The 16,022-nt window shown below is 36.5% G+C and overlaps 1 protein-coding gene across 1 annotated transcript in view; it reads right to left on the reverse strand.

The window, feature by feature from the left end:
• MALRD1 (MAM and LDL receptor class A domain containing 1) overlaps nucleotides 1-16,022 on the reverse strand; it is a 628,376-nt gene that overhangs the window by 572,805 nt on the left and 39,549 nt on the right. The window contains exons 3-5 of the mRNA XM_036345532.1: nucleotides 13,250-13,341; nucleotides 12,998-13,159; nucleotides 2,240-2,336 (exon numbers count right to left, since the gene is read on the reverse strand). Of these exons, the coding sequence (XP_036201425.1) occupies nucleotides 2,240-2,336; nucleotides 12,998-13,159; nucleotides 13,250-13,341 (351 nt within the window). The remainder of the gene's footprint in view (nucleotides 1-2,239; nucleotides 2,337-12,997; nucleotides 13,160-13,249; nucleotides 13,342-16,022) is intronic.

Consider the following 16,022-nt stretch of genomic DNA (forward strand, 5'->3'; position numbering starts at 1 on the left):
ACCTTACCTGAATATTAGCTTTTTCCGTAAGATCACTTCCGCTGTACCTTTCCCAAGGGCTGACATCCTTTTCCAATGCCCCATAAAACACAAGGCCTAAAATTAATTTTGCCATTTCTCTAAATTTCCATTGTTGCTCCTATACACTGATTTATTCTTCCATGTATAAAAACGTCTTGGCTAATGATCCCCAATTTATTGGGGATCATGTGTCATCCATACTGCTGTCCATATTCATCGAAGACTTCAGTCTTAGATTTTTTTTTTTTTAGTTTTGTATCAATTTAATATCCATGTGAAAGGTCTAGCCAATAGTTATCTTTAAAACTCATGCCTCAACTTTTGTGAACTTTATTTTCACACCATCTCAAAAACACTATGGTAACATTATCTAGAACTATTATCATAGAAATTGTAGGCTGCAATATTTTTCTATATGACCACAACTTTTCCTTTAATGTCTAACTTTCTGATGCTCTTATTTCTACTACTATTGCTTTTTTTACTTCTATAATAATTCTATAGAGCTCTTCTGAGTGCTTACTAAAAGATCTGGTATTTGTCTTTTGTAATTTATTATGATTCATTTACATTGGCCTTTGACCCAGAATATGTATCATCGGTAATTAGGGAAATGGCTTTGGTTCCCAAGGAGAAAGTTCATGCTTGAAATAATAGTAGAGTCCTATTGCAGGTGATCTCAATTCCAAAACACAACCCCAGCATGCTCCTGTGTAAATTTGTAATGCAAATAATTTCAATGACAGCAGCTCATTTTTAAATTCCTAACAGTTCACAAAGTCCAACCAATAGCTGATTTTATTGCCTTATTCACCTTTGAGAGTGATTAGCTAGAATGGCCAATGATTAGGACTAGTTAGGGATCACTTTGGTGGACTCCAATTTCTGTAGAAACTATGAAGCTGAGATATATCAAAACACCGATGAAGTGATCAAGGTCTGGAGCCAGAAGTCTCATTAAAACTCAAGCATAAGCTGGCTGTGCTCTGGACCCAGGAATACAGTACCATGCTGGGTAACAGAGGAAGGCATATTAGGAGAGATTTAAATAGCAGAGTAGTCACTAGAGTTTGCTTTCCCTGAAGTTAACCATGTGTTCTATCCTGATATATTGCATTCCTTCTGATAAAGCTAAAAATGTTATCTTCATTTAGTGAAAAGGTATTGAAGTTTATACTTCAATTATTTACTTCTAGAAATGAGTGAGTTATATTCTGTTCTCTTAAAATTCTCCATTTCAATTTATCTATATTCAACTTATTATATAGTGATTTCTTAGCTAAGATATGCTGACTACAAAAAATGCAAAGATGAAAGAGACCTTTATGTGTTCCAGTGTCAACAGTTCCTATAAATCCCTATCTTGTTCTGGGTGCTACATATTTGTAGGCTCTTATCCTATAAGTAAGAGTGCTGTTTAAAACCCAAGCACAATACAGACACCATTTATCAAGATTCCTTGGTTTCTCTTGATCCATCTCTTCTATTCTTGGAATATTTACTACAATTACCATATCTTTACACCAAATTAGAACTTGGAATCCTCTCTAAAAAGTAACTATCTTTATTCTTATAAATCATACTAGAGTAAGAAAAATGTAGAAAGGAAAAAATCTGTCAACTAATTCTTGCTTGATTATTAGACTACATTCATTTTACCTAACCAAATTAAATTTTAACACTGGTCTTTTCTATTGATAACAATGTGAATGGGGAATTGAATACTATTCAATTAATATAAGGGACCAATATGGATCCTTTTTAGATCTGATATATGTAGTTTATCAATGTAGCTATCTCAGTTTAAATAGAAAATAAATTATAACTAATTATAACTGTGTCTCTCAATGTAATAATCACATCAACTCTGCAAGAACTCAATTTCAAGTCTGTGGAGGTCAGTTTTCTCTCATTTTGCTAGAAAGGACAGAGTTCTCTTGGTAAGATTTAACTAGCCAGTGGAAACACTGCTACAAGGTCTCAAATCTGAAACTAAATTATCCCCTTCAACTCTTTATAGCATCAGAGTCAGTGAAGAATAGCCTATATTCACTTCTGGCATAGATCTAGCCATTGTTAGACAATTTATTACACAATGGAAAACAGGACATTCTAAAACATCAGGTAAAAATAAAGAGCAGATCAAAGTCATTACAAAGTTTGCATTGCACTGAATTTATTCTACACAATGAGGATCAAAATGATAAAAAGTTCTTACCATTTGCAGGCAAGCAGCCTGAATTGAAAGATATATCATCAATAGCTATGACTTCATCCTGTTCATGAGTTGAAATCAGTTGACCTTGAAAAACAACCTACATGAAATAAAATAAAATGATTTGCAAAGCTTAAAGAAAGGAAAACAACCTGCCCAAAAATACAAAAGAAATAAACAAAAATACAAAGCAAAGAACATCACTATCTCACAATCTTAAGGTAGAGAGCATACAAATAAGAAACATCACTTCCTTGCCAAAACCGGTTTGGCTCAGTGGATAGAGCGTTGGCCTGCGGACTGAAAGGTCCCAGGTTCGATTCCGGTCAAGGGCATGTACCTGGGTTGCGGGCATATCCCCAGTGAGAGATGTGCAGGAGGCAGCTGATCGATATTTCTCTCTCATCGATGTTTCTAACTCTCTATCTCTCTCCCTTCCTCTCTGTAAAAAATAAATAAAATATATATATATTAAAAAAAAAAGAAACATCACTTCCTAGAAGCACTTGGGTGACCATGCCAAGTCCAAGTGGAAAGGGATCAAAGCATAAATGCGAAAAGACTGGAAAAAATACAGTCGTTTCTGTGTCTCACATGTCTAGCATAGGTTAGGTAACATGCTTGTGAAATGATACAATATTCACCTGGCTTCTGCCCTATAATCATCCTCTGTGTTTGGTTCCCATGTGTTCATACTACTTAGTATTTATGTTTTTGTATCCAGGCTCCATCTTGAACTCTATTCTTGGCATTTCACAACTTTACCACATTTTCACCTCTGGTTTTCTGAATTTTACTCACAGTCTTGCCTTGGATGTCCTTGTGCTATCCTCCACATTTTCTGCCATGATCTAAACATAGCTTGAGACATTGACCAGAAATGGTTGTTCAGTGACTTATTGTTACAGTAACTGAAAATTATATTGTGATGTGCAGCTAGCCCATGTCTGCACCAAGAGAAAATACTTAGGTATAATTAATCTGAAAAACTAAGAAAAAAACTACTCTCCAGTCTCCTAATTATTTAAATCAAAAGAAAGTAGGTGTGTTGGTAAAGGGTATTATCCCACCCTTACTAAAAATACCATTGACATTTTAGGCTCAATTCATGGATACATTAAATTTGTGTTCATTGGTAGGCCTTGTTTATAATATAAACATTTTATTATTTTAAAGAGTCAGCACTGCTTTTGAGCTTAACAACAGGTCTGCATGCAGTCAACCCCAGCAGATCATTTGGTGTGCTGCATTCTCCTCTGTTCCTTACAACATGGTGCACTGATACATTTTGATCAAACCAGACACTATCTGCAAGTCTGTTAAAAATATGGAAAGAAATCTCCATAACCTATTGAGCAACTTGTCAATAAGTAGCCCTAAAAAAGCCAACTTCTCTTCACATAAAACAGAATAACCGTGTGACGACCTAAAAACAGGACCAATCTATCAAAGACTGTTGTGTAGGGATGGTTTTATATGAAGGCAGTAGAGAAGAGCGATAAAAGCGTATATTTGGAAGCAGACTACTTGGGCTCAGGTACCCACTACACCACTGAATAGCAACCTGACCTTGGAGAAGTTACTCAAGATGTCTGTGCCTCGGTTTTTCCTTTGTAAAAGGGTATTGACAAAAACGAGGCTATTACCTGTGTAATAAAGCATTTACAGGGATAAATGAGTTATTATATGGACAGCGTCACTTGATACATAGTATTTAAATAACTATAACAGATTTATTAAAATATTTAAGCTATTATATGAATACTGTGTTTACAGAAAAAAAATCTATTCTCTGCAGATTAACATTTCATTCTTCTTGAAAGCCTTTTCATATAGATACATTCTCCAGTCATTGCTGAGCTGAGCTTATACACACCTATAGTAGCATATTAAAAGAGATAAGTAGAAATAGGCATTAACTAATCATCAGGCTCTTCTATTTTTCTCCACACTCTTTCCCCAAACCCATTCATCCTCAGGATTTCAACTGTCGCCCAGGTTGATGAAACACAAATTTACATCACAAATGTCAACTTCTCTCCTGGGCTCTCCTCCCACATCTCCACAGCCTGCTGTGCATTTTCACTCAGATAGTGTTAAGTCCACTCTAATTCATAACGTTCTTTCCCTTTGAACTGGACCTGTCACCTGACCTTCACTCTCTGACAATGGTACTGATATCATTGTAATTAGCTACTTATTAATAACTAGTGGCCCGGTGCATAAAATTCATGCACATTAAAAGGGGATTAGAGGAAATATTTAATATTGCTATTTGCCCTTTCTCTATAATAGAAGTGTCAGAGATGAAAGAAAATTAGTAAAATGTATATGAAAATCTTCCTCCTTTCAGAGTGTGGGGCACGCCATGGAACCCAGAGTCAAGTCCCTGCCCACCCATGGTGCCTCAAAATCACGTGAGACCCAGACCCAACTGGCCCCGCCCCCATTGGGCGAGATCCAAACCCAGCTGGCTCCACCCTTGTAAAGCCCCACCAGGCAGGGGGTGTAGCCTCAGGTCCCCTGGCCCGGCAGCCTCAGGTCCCTGGTCAAGCCCCACTGGGTGAGGGGTGCAGCCTCAGGGCCCCCATCAAGCCTCGCAGGGTGGGGGATGCAGCCTCAGGTCCTCTGTCAAATCCCAGCAGGTGGGGGGGGGGGTGCAGCCTCAGGTCTCCCAGTGCACCCTCAGGTCCCCTGGCCTGGCGCTGGGCTGGGGGTCATGGCCTGAGATCCCTCAGCCCGGTGCCAGGGTGGGCAGCATGGCCTGAGGTCCCCCATCAAGCCCCACCAGGTGTGGGGCGCAGCCTCAGATCTCCTGCCCCAGCCCAGCGCCATGCAACCTCAGATCCTGCTGATTGCTTGTTAAGGCTCGTTATGGGAACCCAGCCTACACTGTTGGCGCTGCCATCTTTGTGATGGTGTGATGGTCAATTTGCATATTCCCTCTTTAATAGAGAGATAGGAAAGGAAAAAGGGAAAGCCATAAGTTATAGCATGTCATTTGGGCAGCTTCACCAGGAAGCTGCAACTTTGCACTCCCCAGGGAACATAAACACATGCCCAGTAAATTTGGGGTGACATAAGGAAGACAATCACACCTGAGGACAGAGATGGTTGGCCAGAATGAGTGTGGCTACTGCAAGCCCATGAAAATGTGGGAATGCATAATCCCCCTTAACAAAGGAATTCTCTCTCTTGTTGCTCTCTGTTGTTACTCTTGGCATGTGACTCGTGACTCCTTGGGCTCTTTTGTTTCTGCTTCCTTGCATTCGCCCATACAGCCCAGAGCCAGGCAGATCCTGTGTGCAATGTACCAATGATCTGCAGCAGGAAGCACAAGATAAGCTATCCTGATGGTGGATTAGACATGGCTCCCACATGGAAAGGAGACTCTGGACACTGGCTCTGATTTGAGCTCTACTGAAACCCCAGCTGAGCTCTATTTTTTTATGACTGTACTAAGGAAAATGGGACTTCAAAAACCCAGGGTGTAGTTCCAAGTAAATAAAACTTTCTACAATATTCATCCTCCCATGGGGGCTTCCAGAAGTGCTTAGTCCAAGAATCTCACTTCTACTAGCAACTGGGGGAGATGAGTCCCTCTCTTATCCGGTAACAGTACCCGAAGATGCTCAAAACTTCAAATTGACCTTTGGAACTACTTTCTAGTTCAGTCCATGTCCAATCAATCAAGACCTAGGAAACCCTCTCTTCTTTCCATGCCTATTTCTAATCCTCTATCTTCACACATGATCTAATAAAGTAAATTAAATTTAAATTACTTTCTTACCTTCAACCCTCTCCTCATCAGAGTTTGTAACACATAACATACTTATTGATTTTACTAAATTATTGTTAACTTCGTATAACTGAAGAAAAGTTAGTATGAAAATTGGTTACCATTTGAGTGCACTGATCCAACAAAAGGAAATGTTTTTCTATTTCTCTAAGTGTAGGGGAATTTACTAACGGCTCTCAGTAGCCACAAAACACAAGATCCATCAGGCATAACTAGATCATCTAGTTACATATATTCCTACAAAAAGATTTTCCAGGGATTTTGGTTGAGATCCCAAAAAGAGGGATGGGTTGAAACATAGAAGAAAGTGGAATCCTAAGATGATTTAAAAAGCCAGGTCCTGTGATCAGAGGCTGTGTTGGGGTATAGTAGTTGTATTTCTTAGGGAAGTGGTGTTTAACATTCCTTGTTTTCTTCAAAACTTGGGCAAAGGATATTTTTCCCCAAACATCCTCCTCGTTTTAACTGTGTTAGGGGAAATAATAAAAGTTAAAAAGTGGCAAAATCAAAGCAGATTACAACATAGATAATGGAGTTAGGAGTTGGCAGCATCAGGAAAGTCAAGTTTGGCCTGCTCTGATCCAATAGTAAACATGAGACAAATTCCTTTCAGCCCTAACATTTTAAGAGAAGATAGCCTTTGAAGAAAGTGAAGGGGTCAGCACTTGAGCTACTTGATTTAAATCTTAAATAAACTTTGACAGGCCCTAGCCGGTTTTGCTCAGTGGATAGAGCATCAGCCTGCAGACTGCAGGGTCCCAGATTCGATTCCCGTCAAGGACACACGGCTGGTTGCAGGCTTGATCTCTAGTAGGGGACATGCAGGAGGCAACCAATCAATGATTCTCTCTCATCATTGATGTTTCTAACTTTTTCTCCCTCTCCCTCTCTGAAATCACTAAAAAAATATTTTATAAAAATACACAAAACTTTGACAGCAGGTAAATGCATGTGAACCTAACTTGGATTATAAAAGTAACTTCAGGAACAGAAACTCTTATAATGATAGTTATTATATTAGAGTTTTCTTAATTAGTAGTATATGTTTAATATTATTTCCTAAGTAAACAGGAAAAATGACTAATTCTGTCCCCATCATGTGTTCAGATAGTAAATATTCTTGAATTAAAAGGTAAAATGGCTTAGATTATAATTTTGAAAACTTTGAGAGTAGAATTTTTAGCATTAAGATAACAATTCATATTGATTTGTATGAATAACTTATTTTTTGTCTATTTTTATAAAATCTACTGTTTCTGGCTGTAACTGGTGTGGCTCAGTGGATAGAGTGTTGGCCTGTGGACTGAAAGGTCCCAGGTTCGATTCCAGTCAAGGGCATGTACCTTGGTTGTGGGCACATCCCCAAAAGGAGGTTTGCAGGAGGCAGCTGATCGATGTTTCTCTCTCATTGATGTTTCTAACTCTCTATCTCTCTCCCTTCCTCTCTGTAAAAAAAATCAATAAAATATATATATATTTTTAAGAATCTACTGTTTCCGAATAGGGGGCTGCTGAAAATTCTTTGGCATTTCTAAATGGAATATCAAAGAAATGAGAAGCAAATAATAGCATATTAAAAATGCTTCCAGCCATGGCTGATTTTGTTCAGTGGTTAGAGCATCAGCCAGCACACTGAAGGGTCATGGGTTTGATTCATATACCTTGGTTGCAGGTTCAATCTCTGGACCTGGTTGGGCTCGAGCAGGAAGCAACCAATCAGTGTGCCTCTCTCATGTCAATGTTTCTCTTTCTCTCTCTCTCTTCATTCTTTCTCTTTCTCTCCCCCCCTCCACTCTCTCTAAAAATCAATGGGAAAAATATCCTCACTCCTCAGGTGAGACCTTAAAAAAAAGAAAAAACTTCCATATCTTATTACTAGTAAAATTTAGGCACTGACTGCTCATTTAGCTTAAGAATTCAAACATTCTACTTGAAAACCATTGTCAGTGATATATTTAGCAACATAGTATTCATTCCTTTCTATCCATAACACCAATACACGGGTTCCCTTCAAAACAAAAAAGAGGGTAGCGGGTAATAAAGGAAGGTTTCACTTGAACTGGGGACTAAATTTCTCCTTTATGTTATGACTCTTTTATTCTTTGCTTCCATGAACATTTTAGGACAGCAGTACAATTACTTGCTTATGTCTGCAATTTTGAAAAATGTGATTGTGGTTAAACTGCACCATACAATGCATAATAATATGGCTTCACCCAACACTGCAGACAAAGAACATCTAATGCAACAGCTATTCATGCAACAGATCTGACCAAACCTGGGGGTTGGATGTTTTTCTAGCTTATAAATCCTCATACTGCTTTCACATGACAAAAATTGTCATGGCTCAGTGACTACATGATTGATATCTGAAATCAAACTAATCTGCTTGGAGTTATTCCACCGTCTAAAGCTCCTAATCCTCACTGAATAACAGGGTACATTATAGGTTTACTGCAGAGGACTGCTGTGAAGGGTCAATAGGATAATATACACAAAGGACTAAACGCAGTGCCTTACGCATAGCAAGTGCTCAATAAATTGGTGGTTGTTATTATTCCTTAAACATCTTCATGACTTACTGAAATGCAGCCGTCTTTGTTGACTAAATGCATAAACACCACTCTTTGTTTATGTAGCAGTAGTCTCTCAAAAATTAGCATGCTTCAATTTTCTGAAGGGATGGACCCAGTATTTTACAGATGAAGTGAAAAAGCCCTCACAGTCCAGAGGGCTTCTCAGAAACTCATGCTGAGCCCAGGTCCAGGTGGGTCTAAAATCTCCTATTTATATATTTCTAAAGGAAGCACGGATGGCTTTAAAATGACCAGAAATTGGAAAAACAGAATAATTCTCAGAGGCTTGTAAATTGATGAGGCAGCAGACACTGTCTGGAGATACTGATTACAAATGCCCTCCAATAAGCCTCTCACTATAGCTTTTCAGGAATGAGCTACTGGATGGTGACAGGCAGTATTACAAGCACAGCACATCTCTGGCCCAGCCAAACAGAAGCAAATGAACATCTGCTCACTTGCTGACAGGAGAGAACTAAGGCATACCTGCAACCTGAAAGATTGATGTAGCCAAAGGTCCCAACAGAGTCATATTATTTCCTCATTTTTACAAAGCCTGTAAGGTAGCAGCACTGTTTTCATATCAGCAACAAAATATTTGGGGAAACAAATTAATACACTGCACATGCGTCTGCTTTGGATGCAGCCACTGTTGCATTTTAAAGCACTCAAATGAATAACCCTGCTGCCTCAGCTACACTGGAGATGATAAACTTGGGAATTTTAAGTTTTATATTTAGCTACTACACATATTTAATCAACAACCCACACAATGTGCCCTTTGGGAATGGACAGCTGAAAAAAACAAGAAAGGTATTTTAAAAGGTCTAACCTAGCCCTAACCGGTTTGGCTCAGTGGATAGAGCATCGGCCTGTAGACTGAAAGGTCCCAGGTTCGATTCTGGTCAAGGGCATGTACCTTGGTTGCGGGCACATCCCCAGTAGGAGGTGTGCAGGAGGCAGCTGATCAATGTTTCTCTCTCATCGATGTTTCTGGTTCTCTATCCTCTTCCTTCCTCTCTTTAAAAAAAAAATCAATAAAATATATTTTTAAAAATATAATAAAAAAATAAAAGGTCTAACCTACAAAACCAACAGGTTCCAGCTCTGCCCAACATCCAAATGAGTTGCTCTACCAGTAAAAAGCCTGACCTAAAGAGAGACAGTTTGACATAAGAAGATAGTTCAAGACATTTTTACCATCCACTCTGTTTGAAAGATGGAGAAGATGTGTAAACACTGATAATATTCATATATAAACAAGATTCCCATGTCAGTCATTAAAGTTTATACAAGCATGCAGACAGAAGGACTTCAGCAGGTTCATCCTGCAGCATCTAGTCAATGTGACTCAATCCCCTCAAAAGCACTCTTGGCTCTGTATTATTGCTTTTGTTGTTACTGAGAAAAGACAAAGAGGCATAAGGGAGTAAGAAGAGAAGTGTAAGAAATAAACTAGGAATTTCTAGCACTTAAATAGCCACAACAAATTAGATACATTATTGGTGTCTGGATTCTCATTCCACACACCAAATCCAGGAACACATTATGTCTCATTCCCAAGCCTGTCAAAAATTTTCTCTTTGATGACAATATACCAGTAAGGGGTTAATATCCAATATATGTAAGGAACTCATACAATTCAATAGAAAATAAACAATATGGGCAGAGCACCTGAGTAAACATTTGTACAAATTGCTAAAATGAAAAGGTGCTCAGCATCACTGATTATTAGAAGAATGCAATCAAAAGCAAAATATACTTCACACATGTTAGAGTGGAGAGAATGTGGAGAAAGGGAAACCTTTATGCACTGTTAGTGGGAATGTAAATTGGTCCAGCCACCATGGAAAAGAGTATAGAGCTTCTTCAAAAAATTAAAAATAGAACTACCATATGATCCAGCAATCCCACTTCTGGGTATATATTCAATGGAAATGAAATAACTGTCTCAAAGAGATAGCTATACTCCCCTATCTGCAGCATTACTCATAATCACTAGGATATGGAAACAACTCAAGTATTTGTGGATGGATAAATGAATAAAGAAAATGTCACGTATGCATACAAAGAAATAATTCAGAAAAAAAGGGAAATCCTATCATTTATGACAATATGGATGGATCTAGATGGTATTATGCTAAGTGAAATAAGTCAGACAAAGAAAGACAAATATTATATATAATCTCACTTACATGTATAATCTAAACAATCCAAACTCCTAGAAAACAAAGAGTAGAGAAAGGGGGATGGAAAGAGACCTTGCTTTGGGTGATGGGTGCACAATGCAATGTACAGATGATGTTTTATTGAGTTGTACACTTAAAGCCTGTATGGTTTTGTGAACTAATGTCACTCCAATAAATTCAATTAATAATAATAACTTTTAAAAAGAGCAGAATGGTATTTGCCAGGGGCTGTGGTGTAAGGGAAATGGTAGTCAAAAGATACTAACTTCCAATTACAAGATGAATAAGTTCTGGGTATCTAACATGCAGCATGGTAAATATAGCTAATAATACTATAATATGTACTTGAAAGTTGGTAAGAGAGTAGATTTTTTTAATTTTTAAAATATTTTAATTGATTTTTATACAAAGAGGAAGAGAGAAGAGAGAAACAATGACGTGAGAGCAAACATATCAATTGTCTGACTCTTGCACACCCCCTACTGGGGACTGAGCCTGCAACCTGGGCAAGTGTCTTTATAGAAATTATAATGGCAAGCCTTGGATGCATGGGGCAGGGCCCAACCAACTGAGCCACACTAGCCAGTGCAAGAAAGTAGATTTTGAATGTTTTCAGCACACAACAACAACAAAAACAACCTATAATTATGTGAAGTGATGGATGGGTTAACTCGCTTTATTTTGATAATCATTTCACAATACATACCTGCATCAAATCATCACTAGGTACCCTTAATTGTACCTAATTTCACGTCAATTCTATTTCAATAGAGCTGGGGAAAAACTCTTTTCCCATTAATATGGAGCTGGGAACATTCCCTGAATCCCACCTACAGCATCCTTAGTGCCCCAAATAAGCCTTTGTTAAATAAGTGAATCAATCATTTAAACGCCTAATGCCTAATGGCTTAAGATAACCTCCCAACACACTGATATATCATTTAAATTGAGTGCAAAGGCTCAAAATGACAGAACTGTGTTTCTAACCATACAATTCCATTTAAGTTTTATCTGTCCAGGTGTCATTTAACCATCTACTAAGTGCTTTTCTTTTAATTTCTTCGAATACACATTTAGTTTACAAAAGCCTGAAAATTCCAAAATACTGTGATTTTATGACAGCTCAATTAAAAAAAATGCCATTCTTATATCTTATAATTTCATTTTTATAATAGCAACCCTGCTCATTCTCCTGCCTTTCCTCTTAGCCATTCAAAATAGCTGAACTTAAAATTAAATCCAATTCAAGACTATATTTAAGCAAATGCTAAATTCATCACATATCAAATGATTTTGCACTCTTTAACAAAATTATAAAATTGACTATATTACACTATCTTAATAAATATGATAAAAGAAACCCACTTGGGCTAAATTGGCTCACAAATCAGGTTTAAAAAGCAAATTAATTCAGAATAAAATGTTCTAAGATCCTCTTTTAACTGGAAAATTTTGCTTGGCTGTCCCAAATGTTAAAATATGCAATACTTTTCCAAGAAGCCTTGTAATAATTATTAGATTATAATTTCCACCATACATAAGTTTTATTAGGTTGTATAAATAAGTTTATATTTTAAAGGTTTGCTTTGACTTTATTTCTCAAAATTATTTTGGAAAGTAAAGGCTGTATTGAATAATTTGAGTTTAACCATGAAATGAATATGACAATTATTTCATGTCAGCAGCATTTGGAATTAGTATTTAATTAAACAGTCTATTTCCTCATTACCCAACAACCCTGTTCTCTCAAAAGCATGAGAAAAGTCTGAAAGGGAAGTGAGCCTTAAGAATAAATGAAAAGAAATAGGACATTGGAATAGTAAGAGAAATAAAGAAAAAAAAATGAGGATTCAAGAATTTAAGGAGAAAATTAGAAGGTTATATTTTACTGATATATCAATATATCTTAATATTTATCAACTCCAGTTTTGATACATAAACTTAAAACCTTTTTTAAGTGTCCTCTAGGGGTGACTGCTCAACCCAATTTCCTGGAACTATTTGGTCTCAACTCTTAAAAGTCCTGGCAAATCCCTCAGTCCTATGCCAAATGGGACAGTTAGTCATCCCACTTTTAATTCACCTAGTACTCTCTAAAAATCAATAAAAAAACATATTTTTAAAGGAAGTTCTTTTTTAAAAAATTAAATCTTATCATCTTTCTTTCAAAAATAGCTAGAAAATATAACAAACGTACCTGAAACTTCTGGGAGCACTGAATTCTGATGACCTTTCTCTCCCACTGATTTTGGGGCCCAGCAATGTTTTGCCATAAAGGTTGAATAGGACCCCCACGTGTAGTTTGAAGGCCAGCTGTTAATTTGCCACTCATATTGCTGGAGAAGTAATAAAATGTAACCTGTGAAAAAAAATAATTAATATTCAAACAATTATAATAAAGAAGTTCCCAAGTGTAAAAAGTTTTAAAGTGCTGTGTGCTTTCAAATACCTGACAAGCATGCAGGTTATTCATCGGAAGAAAAACTCGGCTTCTTAAGTTTGAAGGAGAGTCCTCTTTGGAGACCAGTGAGAGAAAGTGAGCTATTAGAAACAAGAGTCAGCATTTAGATTTAGGGTAATCACTGGTAAACTTAGTTAATACACCAGGCAGTAATTCAGGCTTATATCCACATTGGATCAATATATTTTTGCTCAAAGAATTAAACATTTAACTACATCATCTGCTTTTGCAAATGATCTGATATTTTTACTTCATTATATTCCCCACTGAAATAACCAATTTAGATTATATTCCCTATAGAACTATTATGGGCTGCAGTCCACAACCCAATTTAGCTTATATAATGTAGAAAGTTATAATTCTGCAAAGATGGTATCCAGAGAAAACAATATGTTAGGACTGCCCTCCAAAATAATCAATTCAATGAGGAATTCAAAAGAGATCATTGTTTGTTGTGGTTCTCTCCAGAAAGGATTGGATCAAATAGTCCCAGCTTTTTCCAAGGTTATGGAAACCAACACTGAGTCCTGATACTCTCTTGTATGCTGCAGTACAGACTGTGCCAACTACTGTTTAAATTCAGTCCTAGAGTGTTGGTCTATGGACTGAAGGGTCACGAGTTTGACTCCAATCAAGGGCACATGCCTCGGTTACCGGTTGGAGTGTGTGCAGGAGGCAACCAATCGATGTGTCTCTCACAAATCAATGTTTCTCTCTCTCTCTGTCTCTACCTCTCCCTTAAAAAAAGAAAATGGAAAAAGTATTCTTGGATAAGGATAAACAAAAATAAATAAATAAATACATAAATAACATTCTCTGGACTTTCATATATTTCCTGTAATACTTGACAAGGCTGTAGTGTATAATCTGGGAACCATTATTTTCTGCTACTCTATTTGGTGTGCCACTATTTGTCAAAAAGAATTAAAAAATGGTGTTGATGATGTTATGATGATATGTCTACCCTAGTTATTTAGTGGTATTTTAAAACTAAGTTAGAAATCAAATTTAATTGTCACATCATTAGTAATCAATAGTAACATTATGAAACTTTAAATACCTCTTTTCCCTAGACCTGTTCCAAAATTGTACTCTAATTAAGCAGAAAGCAGTGACATTAATGATTACTTATAGTCTGATGCATAATTGAAATTCCAGCAATAACAGAATGTACTCCCTGGAATCTATAATAATAAAAGCGTAATATGCCAATTAGACTGGACGTCCTGCCAGGGAAACCTGGGTCCTGGGTACCAGCCAGTGGCTGGAGGGAAGCCCCAGTCCAGGGTGCCAGAGGGAAGCTGGTGCTGGCAACCGGAGGAAGGAAGGCCTACTTTTGCATGAATTTCGTGCATTGGGCCTCTAGTTATTACATACACATAATTTAGATGACGGTATCACAGTGATACAAGTGGACTATCAGTTTGTTCCTACTTCATATTCAGCAGGTAAAGCAAATGTTAAGCAAGTGATTAATTAAATAAGCCTAAAGAGCCATATTAAAATATTGTTTTAAGTTTAAATAATATTATTAGCAATGCAAATATTATTGTTTATAAATATTCAGCTACTAAAAAAACATTCATAAATATATAGGAAAAATTGCTTTCATTTGTCAAGGAAATTACTTAAATTAATCATGTTTATTTTTTAAAGTTTGGTCAAAAATCAGATTTGCTACATTATGCTAATAAGTAATAAGAGTAGCATTTGCAATAAAATAATAAATTATTTAAATAAGTAGGATATTTTATAAATATAAACTATGACATTTGTTATGTGCTATGACACTGTAAATTCTGTATTTTGTCAGAAATTAAATAAAGGTTAATCTTTAGGTTATCATGCAAAGTAAAGTTTTAAATTCAGAAACAGCTTGAGGTTCTTTAACATTTATACTGGTAATAAGCTTTCCTTCCATGGGCAAGAAAAAAGAAGAAGAAGAAAGTGTTCAAAATGCATCCAATAGCAATTTCTTGCTTTCTACCTTTAATTTCAACTTAGTGATAATAGCAGACATATTTTAAATGCACTTGTAATTTTGCCTTATTCTCTATAGTATGAGTTTAGAATTTCTTGCTTCCCATAAGACTTTAGTCATCAAACCTATGATTATAAAAGAAAGAAGCAGATCCCTGGCAGCATAACCTTTTCCCACATGCCCATTCCCTCACCTGACACCCCTCCTACTACTTACTGGCTCGAAACATCAAGAAGACACTTGTGAAGCTGACAGCAAAAAAAAATGTAACCAATGTTCTCTCCACACACCTCTTACTCCTTGAAGGAACATAGTAAATCAAATCACACATATATCATAATCATCATGTATTTGCTATTAATCTCTAATATATTCACTTGTTTGTTTATATGATTCATAAATTCCTATTTTAAACCTACCTCCCTAAAAGCAAGTGCATAGAATATCTTCAAAATATACTTAAAATAAAGTTGTGACAAAGTGTTAATTATTAAAATTACAAAGAACATAAGCAGCATGATTTCATTTATAATTATAAATGTTAATGTTAAAGGGCTTTCAAAATTATTTTTTCTTATTTGTTGAGTAGGTGTTGAAGTAAAATCCAACATAACCAAGATTGATGACCAAAAAAAGAAAGTATATAAAACATAAAAGCAACAAAAAACATGAATCAAGTCTTGAGGCTAAATCCAATAACTTTGGAAGTGAATTCCACCAACTTTGATCCTCAGGAAAGAGAAGGTAAAATTTTCAGTCTTGCTTTCTTCAACTAGTAAC

The sequence above is a fragment of the Myotis myotis genome, unplaced genomic scaffold (assembly GCF_014108235.1).
Source record: "Myotis myotis isolate mMyoMyo1 unplaced genomic scaffold, mMyoMyo1.p scaffold_m19_p_1, whole genome shotgun sequence".
Classification (NCBI taxonomy): Eukaryota; Metazoa; Chordata; class Mammalia; order Chiroptera; family Vespertilionidae; genus Myotis; species Myotis myotis.